General features: G+C 39.3%; 1 protein-coding gene across 2 annotated transcripts in view; it reads left to right on the top strand.

Annotated features, from left to right (window-relative positions):
• The window catches only part of ARHGAP15 (Rho GTPase activating protein 15), a 321119-nt gene that overhangs the window by 156797 nt on the left and 151081 nt on the right, over positions 1 to 13241 (top strand). For both annotated transcript variants that reach the window (XM_019290635.3, XM_019290634.3), the window contains exons 8-9: positions 4672 to 4770; positions 6603 to 6729. In XM_019290635.3, coding sequence (XP_019146180.2) covers positions 4672 to 4770; positions 6603 to 6729 — 226 coding nt within the window. The remainder of the gene's footprint in view (positions 1 to 4671; positions 4771 to 6602; positions 6730 to 13241) is intronic.

Below are 13241 nucleotides of genomic sequence, written 5' to 3'. Positions count from 1 at the left end.
ACACATTTTATTGAATTTCTGCACGCAGAGGTATCTGTCAATCCAAGTTTAAATCACTTAGTGTTCACCACAAGCTGTGTGAATCCCAGGTGGCATAAAAATTTCGGTTTTCTGCACTGAATCTTGCACTGGATTAGCAACTGCTGAAGTTTCCACGGTCCAAAAGCATCCAATAATCCATCCCTGAACCTTTGGAGCTGGTTATATGAAGCTTCACCTTGATACTCCAGCAATTTTTCTGGATGTCCTAGTTTCAGGGGGAGTTGAACAATGGCTTGTTTCAGTATTTGGCTGAATTAAGAACTGTGACATGGTTTTTTGGTGTCCATATATGAGCGATACATGAGCCATACACTTCTCAGGCTGCTCACTTTGCTCCTTTTTGCTTGTTGCACGGTACACACCAAAGTTTTTTGCTGCATTTCTCCTTCCCCACAGAATTCTTCACTTCCTATACTAAGGTTTGTCCTGGCATTGTCTGAAAATAGTTAATCACTACAAATAATAGTTCTGGCCACCAGAGATGCATAAGTACACTTTGAAGTGGGTGAATCAATAAGATGGGTTTGGATTTTTGTTTTGCTGTGTGCATTTGTCGCCCTTTCCCATATCTCCACAGAGTGTCTATCAGTAGGATTGCTGAAATTGCCTCCATCCCTGTTATACAGCTAAAATAAATGCAAGAACATCTGTAGAAGTGTATCTTGGTAACAAACTAGAGGGATACCAGGAAGGAGATGTTTTTCACAGCAGTGCAGTGGTTCCTGGACCAAACTTTGCAGGAAAACTACAGACAGAAGACCCTTATCTTATTCCACGGCTCTTTTACCTCCTGTTTTCAGTTGGCATGGACAAACTGTGGAAGGAAAATGTCTGAGACACTGAGTTCTGAGGGGTGATCTGTAAGGGTTTGGAAGTCCTGGCACAGCAGTATATCCCAGAGCACAACCTAGCACATGAAAAATAACATAATTCGTAGAATTTTTTAAATCTGTTGATCCTGACTAGCCTCCAAGGAATATTTATATATTATAAAATGGTAATGGCATTAATTAGACACACTGTCCTGCATCTTATATAGCTAAAAGGGTACATTTCTGTTTAATGACATAGGATCCTGTTGAACACCACCTTGGTGCATCATTACGGTGTCATGCAAAAGAAGCTCAACCCTCCATTTGCAGCTTTATAAGGTGACGAGAGAAACCCTTAATAAGCCACAAATAGAATATCAGGAAGTGCTTCACACCTGCCTCCCTCCCCACTTCCCACACTGTGTTGGCAGCCCAGCAGTGCATTGAATTTAGCACACATTTACCTGTGGCGAGCTGATATTTTCTGAGGATCAATGCTTAACAGCAGGACTGAGCTACAGCTCTCTGCAAAGCTGCCATGTGAGTGGATTCAGCCTTTGACGTAATTTTTTCCATGGTGCTGTAGCAAGAAAGAGGGAATCCAGGTGCCCTGGCTCTCCTATCCCCAACCAGAAGGGCATGGCAAACCAGAGGGTTAATGCCAGTTGTCAGTCCTCGTGGGTGTTTATTGCTGACAGCAGCAGCATCATTCTGCCTGGTAAGGTAGTGCTAATTCCAGACTGTAGCCTTTGCAAAAATGATGGCACAGAGAGAGGGATTTCGGGAGGTATTTAAATAAGTGAAGTACCTGGCACAATGGAGTCTGGCAGCTCTGGATAGAACACTTCATTTTCTTTTTTTCCCCCAGATTTGTCTTTCGTTTGTTTCCCCGGCCCCTCTGTTTATTTTAGCAGTGCCTGACACAGGGACGGTGTGTTAACAGGCTTTAATATTGAACAATTTCTGCTTGTTGTTAGTTATACATCATTTAGGGCTGTGATCACAAATTGTTCAATCACAAGGTTTAGTCAAAACCAGCATTCTTTACTGATGTCTTTTCCCAAGGGTGTTGAAAATTTGATTGTTCAAAGTGCAAATATGGTTTAGCAATCCTTTCCAAGAGCCATTTATCAGAAATCCTAAGGAGGTAATATATAAAAGTGGGATAGAAAACCTGCACATTAAATGGGATTTACCAGCCAAAGCCTTTGGAACTGCTTGCCTGTGAATGACTGGAATGGAGCAGAACAAAGTCAATTACTGACTGTAATTAAGGAGTGGATGCATTTAAACTGTAGAGAGCAGTAGCAGTCTTCTTGAAACTGTCTTGTTACTCTGAAGATTAGTCCGAGGAAAGAAAGAAAAGGACTTGAACTATATCTTACAGAAAGTATATTTTAAATGAATTCTCTTCCCTCCATTCTATGATCTGTTTTTACAGATTTGCTCATAAAACACTGATAATATATGATTATCAAAATAACACATTCAAGACAAAGAAACTTTCAACATGTATTTTGCTTTGGTCTTGTTAGCAATGGAGTATCTCTTTTGCATATCATACAGTGCAAATATTTATGCAGTGCTGAATACTTGTATTTTAATAAAGCCTGAATTTACTGAACGGAAGGCTGAACTATGTTGTGTCCTTTTTAAGCCTTCAAAATACAGTAAATCTAATTACATATGTTGCTCTTACTTTGAAAATGTTATTCCATTTTATAATTTTAATAATGATTTGTTTATACTGGGAGAGAGGCATTAGATTGAATTGTTGCCTGTGTTTAGTCTAATTCATATCTGCATGTATACATTAATAAATTGTGATCTCATATCATGAATTTTGAACCCAAGCCCTGCCATGTGAGCCGGGCACAGAACTGGAGGTCAGCTCTTTCTACTGCTCACCTTAAGCTGAATTTGGGCTTTTTATTTCCTTTTGGTGAAGGGAAGGGTGAATGTGTAGTGGTGATTAACATTACGGCCATGGACTAATGAGGGAATTGAGATTTCCCCAGTAAATAACTCTCCCTCATGCTCGGGGAGCAGTGGAGTGGCTGGAGTTGGCTCGTGATGGGTGCGGAGGGGATGGGATGAACATCTGCAGCCGGGCAGCCCCGAGCCCACACCAGGGGACCGTTCCCACATTCTCCGCAGCACTCTCACAGGATGTCTCCGCTGGAGCTGCACTGACGGGATTTTCCTTAACGCTGATGACTTTGGAAACCTTCCTTACAGGCATTTCCTCAATAAAGGGAGGGTTATAGGACAATTAATGCAACATTAAGCTGTTGTTTTTTTGGTTTGGGTTTTTTTTCCCCTGGTAGTATTTCAATTTTAAGGAAGATGCTGGGAGTACCCAGGCTGGTGAGGATCTGCTGTTTCTTTTTTGCTTCAGTAAAAACTCTTGACATGGGATAGGTGCAATGACACAGTAGCACTTCATGTCCATGTATTTACATAAACAAGCTGTGCCTGGTCGTAACTGCTTTGCTTTGCTTTTTCTCAAAGTTTGGTCAGAAGGAAATCTCTATTGTCCACTGTGCTCAGCCATTCCCCTAAAAATACCTGAAAAGGTTTTGGTGCTGAATAATCCCATGTTCCACTGAACATCCCAAGATGCAGACTAAACCTGCATCCCCAATACACTGATACCCAAGTGTTTCATTTCCACGTGTGGATGCCACTGAATTTCGCAAAAGCAGCTTTTAACAACAGAAAAAAACCCCAAAAAACCAAAAAAAGCTTAGGTTCCAGAGATGGTAGGAGCTGAGCTGTTTTGGAGCATGGGCAGAACGAGCTCCTTCCCGTTCCAAAATGTGCTGGTGATGTAGCTCTTGGTTCCCTTGTCTGCAAACACAGAAGGCTGTTGTGCCCAGGTGATGCTCCATGGCCTTGTGCACCAGGAATCTATGGAATAATCCTGGGACAAAGCACTGCACAGCTCTGGGCCTCAGGTTTGCCATCTGTGAAATGGTTGCTTCAACCTGCTGTGTGAAATACCTAGAGATTTCCTCTGGTGAAATATATGTATATATAGAGAGATATATGTAAAATAAAAAATTATGTATCATTATTATCCCAGTGGTTTACAGAAGTTCAGACCAACAGCATATACATACATCTTTCCACCAAATATTAGGTTAGGCAGTGAAACAAGATTATCAGGGGATTGAACATTCTTTTGATAAATATTCCCAGTGAGTGGGTCAAAAATGTAAATCGACTTCTATTCAGACAAACTGGGGATTTTTTTTCATGATAAATGGGCTCCTAATTACTCTGCTGCAGCCATCTTTGATGGTAATTTCTTTTTTTTAATGTGAAAGAGTGACATTATTAATTTTACCAAAATGTTTGGAAGTGGGCAGTGGAATCATAGATAAATAATAAATGTGCAAATTCGAGAATGGAGGTACCAGACACAAAAACAATACTACCAAAATAGAAATACAAACTGCAAATGACAGGAAATAATTCTCCTATTGCATTCACTTCTTTTCAGGGTGCTTTGATTTCACTTGAAGTGTGTCTTGTTACACAGAGTTTCCTGGCTTTTCTTAACTTTTGTCACATTCCCATTATTTCTGCACTATTTGTGTTCGGTGGTTGCACTGCTGAGACAATATCTCATTTGTTGTGACATATTCAAAACTGTTTTCAGACAGAGGTTCAGAACTCCTCAGTAACTCGGCACTCCAGCAGATAATTCTCGGCCAAAAGGAAAAGCATTTGGGGGGCATGGGAGGGAAAGCAGAGGAAAATCATCTGCCTGGTGCGTGCTTTACTCACCTGTGTGTGCCCATGTCCTCCCCAGATCACAACAGTGTCAGGAAATGAGTTCCTCCTCCAGTCGGATATCGACTTTCTCATATTGGATTGGTTCCACGCTATCAAAAATGCAATTGACAGATTGGTATGTATTTGTTTTGGCTGTTACCTTTATTAATTAAGATGTAGCAATTCCAACTTCATTTGCTCAGGCATCTCTACAGGTTTTAGGCAGTCAGCGGCTAGCTAGACATTCCTTTCTCTGAAGGATATAAAAATATGTATGCAAATCTACTAAAAAATGTCAGATAAACAAGGTTGCTGCACAAAAATGTCATTTGATTCTTGCCTCGAAACGGAACGCTACATTTATTTCTCTGAAATAACAAGGACGCTGGCTTGCTGAGGGTTGTAAAAGCACACAAGCACTTAATAACTAATGAATTTTTGCATTTTCTGTTTATGCAGCCTACAGTATATAATCTTCAATAGAACTATTAATACATTTGAGCCTTTTATGAATTTTTGTATTACTTATTCACAAGAATAACACTAGCAAATAATATTCCTTTGTAACTGATTGCTGGTATTCTCCCAGGAAGGCTGGGGGTTTTCTACTAGAAGTAAGCAGGGTTGCGTTTTATTAAAACAGTTTTTAATTACAAAACCAGCTTCAGCTGTAGCTTTTTCTTTCTTTTTTGCCACTCTCAGTACAAATTCCAAATGTCTTCCTCCTATCCCTGCCTGATCCAAGAATATTTTCTTTTTTTTTTTTGAGGGCACTGACTTTCCTTGTTCACTGCAGAATCTGGTGAGAGAAAAATATCCCCATTTCTTGCATTTTTCAGAGGTTTCAGTGCAGTGGAATTTGCAGCCTCTTTGAAAGGGTTAATTTGAACACAGCTACTGTTTCCTTAAAGAGCTACAAACATTCTATTACCCTGAGGCTATAATCAGCCAAGGAAAGTTTGATCTGATGATGTATGTCTTCATGTTGTGCATTTCATTGGGTGTGTGAGGATATTGATATCCAACTAAAGATTTTGGGGTGGAGTTTTCCATGGAGACTCAGAAAAAAAATATTTTTTGGCATATTATTCAACTAAATATCTAATAGGCCTGATTATATATATGTACTTTTAGTGTAGCTAAAGTGGTATTGTGGCATCAGCAGCCCTGAGCATGCAGAGAGCCACAGCAAAAGCAGCTGGTGAGGCACAACCGGCCCGTGGTTGGCTGGTCCTGGCCAAGGTCCGAGTGCGCAGGACAGGACGTCACCACACACCACTCCTGGCCACTCCATCCCTGTCAGCTATTTCAGTTCTGAAACTCTGAATGAGTGTGAAAAGCCTGGCAGCTTTCCAGGCTGTTGCGATGGCTGAATCTCACCTGACCAAATGCCACAGGAAGAGATGTGGCTTCAGCCAAAACAGCATCTCCTTTTTTTCATTCCTTTTTTTTTGCTTCTTTTCCCTCCTCATTTTCACTTTGTCTGCCAGTGAATTAGAATAAGAGAAAAGCCCCCCGACTACTTCTTAAGCTTAAACCAGCAGAATTCAACCCCAAATTTGCAATGATGTTTGAAGTAATTGTGTTTGCAAGAATATTTACTGTAACTATCTAAACCAGAAAGACAATTTAAACACCCTTCCTCTTTGCCAGCATTTGAAAGTAGCCTGCAATGTGGAAATAATTTTGGTCCCTAAAGCCTAAAGAAGCAGGCCTTTTGTTTTCCTCACTTAAATGGGAATTTATCTCAGAAATTAAGATCAGTCTGTCAGGGCCATAAATGCTTTGCCATATGACAAATTTTGCATTACACTTTCCTTAAATTATATACTCCCTGCACACTTGCTCTGTGTGTGTCTGTTAGCTTCTGTACTGGCATTCTGGAATCTCTTGCTTCATTCTTACAAATAATAATTTTATTAAAAGCATACACATATGTATATACATATATATATATTCTTTTCCCAGCCAAAAGAACAGAGAATTACATCGAGAAATTTGGAGTTCAAACTCAGAAGATCCTCCAGCATCGAATTACTGCATAACTTAGACACTGAATCCAAAGAGCCAAAGCCTGAACACAGAAAATCTTTAAGTAAGGCTTTTTTCTTTCCTCATTTTTCTTTCCTTTTTATTTTTTCTTTCCTTTTTAAATAACTATGCCATTACAGGGCAAGATAATTTTTATTACATACAGAATGTAAGGAAGATCACTGAGAATTTTAAAGCTGAATATGTTCTGCACTGATATACATAACTTGCATTTAAGTAAAGACAGTTACTAGCTCCACACTTTTAAAGGGTGACACTCTCTCCTAAGCAAAATAAATTTGTTTAGGAGCAAAGACATTTATTTAAGCCATTTATTTTTAAAAATAAGCAACATGAGCCCTATGTTAATGGTCTGTTGCAGTAGCTTTGTTTCCATTTTAGTAAAATACCTCAAATTGCCAGAGTAATTTTGTCTGTTGTGTATTTATACACTGAATTGCTGAAAGAATTGACATATCCTCTGCAGCCAACAATCAGTGATGTATCTATAATTTTATAGAAGATAAATTCCATCGTTCGGCGTTGATTTTTGTCAGTGTGATTAGAAAAGAAAGTGATCTAAAACCAGCAAGGGTGTTCTTTACTCCACTGAAAAGACTTTCCAGCTGAGATGCTCGTGAGATCGTGGGCAGCAGCCGCAGGAGATGGTGCTGACCCTGAATCCCTCACTCAACATTTTTTTTTGACTTCACCCTCTCCCCTGAATTTTTGTTTTCCTTCTTTGTTTGGTGGGAGATTCACATCCTGGTCCCGATGTCAGCACCGTGACAGCCCCAGACTGCCAGCCTGGTTCAAGATACATTTAGGTACCAAACTGTTGTGTAGGAATTTGCCTGCACGCATTTCAGTGCGGGATCAAAGCCTGAGATGTTAAGAAAAGGGCTGCATTAAAAAGACCCAACATAGCTACTTTTAATGATAATTATCCACACAATCATAAGTATATGCACACATGCATGCGCGTACACTCAAATAGAGACTCATTAAATAGTCTCTTTTTGCAGACCACAGGATTTTTGGGTTTGTTTTCTTATTATCTTGGAGATTTGTTTCTTTTTTTTTTATTTTTAAGGGTTTTGTGGTTTTGTTGTTTTTTTTTTTTCCTTTGTGTTATAAAATATAAAGTAGCCTGAAAGTGGCTTGTGAAATATTGTCCCAATATCTTTGCACTGGGTGTTAGGTTGCATTTCTCAGAGGAAGAAAAATAAGACTGAGAAGAACATAGTGAGTTCTGAGGGTCTGATTCTGTTCTTATTGTAGTTAATAGCAAAATGCCCATAAACTGTCTCAGCACTCAAGGAATTTTTATTTATTTATTTAGACTTCTCACATATCTTTAAATGATAATTTGTCAGACAAAACAGAAAAAGTGACTATGAGCAGTGACAGAGACTTAGTCTATGTTTCTTTTCAAACCTTAGAGAATCCTGAATAACCTCCGTTTTGTTAAAGGCTATTTAAACTATTAAAAAAATGTGAAAATATCTGCTGTGAAATCTCACTGAATCGAAGCTTGCATTTAAATACTGTAGATTGGATTGCTTCTAAAATATGTATTCAGAACTTTTTTTTTTTGGCCCCTTGAGATCAAGCAATTATGTGGAATTAGAAAAATCATATTATTCACTTACTTATTAGTAGTCTAAGCACAAACTGTATTGTCAGTTTTCTGCCTTTGGCTTTCTGTGCCCTTAATGTTCACACAAGTATCGTAGCCAGAATTATCGGCAGCTAGAGCCAAAATTGCTTTAAAAAGGCATGAGAACTGGTAATGACACATTGTTAGCAGTTAACAGGTGGTCGTTTCATTGTCCAGTTTGACTGCAGAGCACAAAGATATGTGCAATATCTGCAAGTGTGTTTATAAAGTTCTTGCAAAGTTTAACGATTTTATAATTTTATAGTGCTTTTACATTATTGACTATTGCCAGTGCCAAATCCAAACAAAGGAGATTTTTTAATGATGCCTTACAACTCCTCCAGTTTAACACAGAAGATGAGCAACTGAGGTGTTAGCAGCCCACCCCCTCCTGTTCTGATAACCTTTAATGAAATAGTCAGACAGCTCAGATTCATTTGTATTTACCTCGCCTACAATTTAGGGGTTACAAAAAATATCCAGTTTTAGACTTGGTACTGCTGCATCACTGCTTCTATTTTTTAGCAGTACAAGTATATAAAGGACAGGTATATTCCAATCAAAGCATTTTAGTAACTTCCTCTTTAATTTAAAACTGGGGAGACTGCCCCTTGAGACTTGGTAGCAGGAATTTGGTTTTTATGTCTAATCCTAATTGCTTCTGCTTGCACTACAAGGACAAATGGTAATTCTCTGTTATGCTTTTTGAGCTGTAGACACTGATCTCACTGAAAATTGGGCTCAAACTGCCAGGCTCAATTTCCAAAGTTCAGAGAGTGGTTGTCTTGGTCACGCAGCTTTTCAGTGGCTTCTCATCCAGTTTGGTTTCAACTCATGTTCTAATTGAAGTTTTCTTGAGCTAAGAAGAAACCAAGAATGGCCTTGGGGAGTGTTACCAAAATATGTAAAACTGTGATCTTGTTCTCAAATACATGGAAAGAGATGACTTTTTATTTTATGATGTCAGCTATTTAACTGATTTAATTTCTGCAGCTGATGCTGGTCAGAAAGAACAGGTTTTTCACCCCAGAAGTCTCCCACATTAGAACGGTGCATTTTGTGCAAGAAAATTGCCTTGCAGCACCATTCCTTTTAATGCAAAGAAGTGTTGTTCTAAACAGATAATTTTAAAAATTAGTGTCAGACTTCATATTTTCCAAGTAATTTAGTCATCATTCAGACCATAGGGGTTTTTTGGTTTTTTTCTCCTAAGGTTGCCAAAACTCCCTACTAATTAGTACCAGTTATAATAGGGTGCACTGGTGGGTGGCCTGCCATGTTGATTTTATATCCCGTGAAACCAGGGACCTGGGTTACTCTGCAAGTAGAGATGCTGTTGTGGTGGATAGGAAGTAGGGAAAGAATCTGGGATGTAGGGAAAGGGCCCATGCACCACAAGGTTCCCAGGAATCATTTTTCTCTCCAAAACCCAAGGGGCCTTACTGTGTGTGGACCAGAGGAGCTGTCAGGACACTTGTGTTTTGGGCAGGGAAACCAAGTCGATGCTCTTGGCTAAGCTCAGCGTTTCTTTTCCTGCCCATGCACCCATCTTGTGGCTTGCGTCATCTGGGCCATTTGGGGCCATCATCCGGGAATTCGGTCACTCAGGAGTGACCTCTTGTGGAAGAGCCTGTGCTGGAATCACTATTGATTGTCAGAGGGGATCAATTCCCCTTCTACTCCCCCTTTCCTGGATGGAAACAAACAGCTCCACAGTAGGAAGAGTGCCCTTTGGCTACCGTATCAATCTGAGGGCTGCTCTTGTCAAAATGCACAATCACAAGCTTGATAATGCAATCCATTCCCAAAGCACTATATTTCCAACCTGTTCTCCATCATTTCCTTATGGCGTCACATTTACTCAGTTCATCACATTCTTATTAATATTTTAGGTTTCCTTGAAAGTGATGGAATTCTATTTTTATTACAAAAGCAACAAGAATAAATACTAATTGTTGTCAGTTATTTCCTTATGTAGTGGGAACAGTAATCTGTTCCTCAGCTTTAGGTTGCCAAAGCAAAATAATGAAATATTTTAGACATTTAAAAAAATCTGTGATATTAGATAAATGCAATTTGATCTCCTTGTTTGCTACATAAAAGCTGGAACTGCCTGAATTGATAAGATTGAATTGCGTTATTTTTATTGTTTCTACTTGCATATTTTTTCCTTATCTTCAAGAACACTTTACTTACAACCCAGTGGTTAGTCATGCAGCCTGGAAAATCTCCTCCATGTTTGAATTCTAGCTGGAGGTGCCACAGCTCCAGCATTAAGTATTTAAAAAACATATACGCGTGACAAGGAACACCTTGGTGAGTTGTGGCAGCGTTACTGCTACTCATGGTCATTTTAGTGTCTCAATAAGAGTACTCAGGGACCCCAGGCGTCATTGTGCCAGACACAATGTGACACCAAAGTAAGACAATTCCAGCTCTCAGCCTGAATAAGGACAAGTTGCAACAGGTGGAAAAAAGCGGACAAAGGCAGGGGGTGGAAGGAAAAGTTGACAGCAAAGCCGACATGTCATGCATATTAAACAGCAGGCTTGGGATTCCTTTCCACTCCCTGTAAGGATCAGGGTCTTAGCCCTGGCACCCTGGCCACCAGCCAGCTCAAATAATGATGTTTTCCTTACCTAAATTCCTCTTGGACTTTCAATACGGAACGATGCGTTTTTTAGTTCCAAAGGGTGATGCTTTGCCCTTGGGATGCCACAGCCTTTGCACACTTCCCTAGGGAATGGCCTCTTGGCAGTGTCTGGGAATACCCCTCCAAGCATCTTTTAAATCAAGAAAGAAAAAAACCAAAAAACCTCTGGATCATAATTTCGATTTGCCTTCAGAGGTATTTGCTACAAAGTCATTTGAGCATTGAAATCTGCTTTAGTTTCTTAAAAGACAGCTGAAGTCAGGAGCTTATAGTCCTTAGGATTGAACCATGGACTGTGTGCTTTTAAAATTGCCCAAAATTACTTTTCTTCAGAAGGCTGAATTTTGAAACTTGAACATGGCATGTATTTATCCCTAAGTAATTACTAAAGCATCCAGAATCCTCTCTGAACACAGTTTCTTAGATAACAAAGACTGTACAATGAGTGTGAGGGGAAAAAACAGCAGCAGAAACCCATTTTGGTCATTTAATGGACATGGTGGAAGAAATGGAGAACTTGGTGGAGGTTGAAACCTTCCTGGCTCCATGTGCTACTTGGTCTATCCCTGGCTAATGCTTCTTCCGAGGACTTGTATGAGGGTTTAAAGTTTGTCCCTGCACAGGACTGGGAATTTCTGTGGCAAAGACCTCCTGTCTGAGGCTGTTGTTTCTCTGTGGAGGGAAAGGATGGGCACCAGGGCACAAATGCATGAATTTGCGTCTTTTTGGCTGTGTAATAACAGAAGGAAAAAAAAAAAGCCAGAAACTTATTTGTTGAAAACATCATTTAGATGTCCTAGAAAAAGGCTCCATAATTACAGGCAGTGCTGAGAGGAGCCTGTGGGAGTTTTCTGTCTTCCTCTCTAACACATGAAGGGGATGAAAGGTTGAGAGACTGTATCTTGGGATGCAGAGAGAGATTTTACTGGCCCAGACAAACCTATAGAGGGCTGGATTCTGTGGTAGCTTATGGGCTCCTTCACCCACGTATGGTCACCTCTTTGAAAAGGGGACTAATTAACAGGCTTCCCAGGGCACTGGCGGATTCACCATCCCTGCAAATGGCAAAAAAAGGTGTGGATATGGCCCTTGAGGACATGGTTTGGTGGTGAACATGATGGTGGTGCTGGCTTGAGAGTTGGACTCGACAATCTTAGAGGTCTTTTCCAACCTTCATGATTCTAATTAGAGCCACAGAAGTGGGAAATCACTCAATTTCTTTGTTAGCTCTGATGAGGTCTGAATTCTTTCCTCTTCCCGGCCCATTTATTTCAGTTAGATGTGAAGTTCAAAGCCAAATGATGCTATTTAGGGACTATTATTATATTACAATGTTAGGATTATATATAGGTCAGTTTTATTACTTTTAATAAAGCCAAGAAACATAAAGCAGTAATGTATATTAGTGCAGCATTACCAATGGCAACAATTCGAACAGAAAGCAAAACAAAAATTAGCTGCAAATATGAAGTTTCCTACTGCAATGTTAATCTTGTCACTCTGCATCTTGTATGTTTGTGGCATTTATTTTTATTGCATCGAGAGGAATGCAGTCAGCTTCAGGGACTGAAAAAAAAGCAGGAAAAGAAAATGCAGCATGCTGGGTTTGGAGAGTGGAATCACTCATCTGGACTACAGGGACTAAACTTATTTTTTTACATATTTGTATTCTCATGTTTCTCTGCCACGTTAAGTATAGGTATGCTCTCTTCTTAAAGCTTAAGAAAATACTGATTCAGCAACAAAGAAGTAATAATATTGGCATTTGGGAAACAAAACATGCCAAATTGAGAAACAAATTGTGTCATTTCTACTGATAATAGAAGATTATGTTGCACTCAAAATCACAACTGGCTGTGACCAGTTCTTAAAAAAAATTACATTTTTTCCTGAATTTGAATATCCTGTTTCCATCAATTATAATATAATGTTTCCTTAATTCTTTGTTTTATTTTTACTTCACTCTCCAAAATCCTTCCAGAGTTTACTATTTGGGTTGAAAAAGCATATTTTTAAATTGGGCATATCCAACTTCCATATAAACATTTGGCAGGGAAACCCATGCATGTTCACTTAATTCATTTTTATTGAACCAAGTCCAGATTTTTAGCCAGGAAAAAGTTAGATATTAATCATATCTGAGCAGGATCATTAAATTTTCCTTTACCTACTAGAACAGCAGGGTCATTATAGAACCATGAGAAGTTAGCTCACTTATTAATCTTTACAATTACATAAAAGTGATCATTTTTATAGTACTTAA

Source organism: Corvus cornix, chromosome 7 (assembly GCF_000738735.6).
Source record: "Corvus cornix cornix isolate S_Up_H32 chromosome 7, ASM73873v5, whole genome shotgun sequence".
NCBI classification, from domain to species: Eukaryota; Metazoa; Chordata; class Aves; order Passeriformes; family Corvidae; genus Corvus; species Corvus cornix.
Note: the sequence above shows the minus strand (reverse complement) of the source record. Positions and strands in the feature narration are given on the sequence as shown.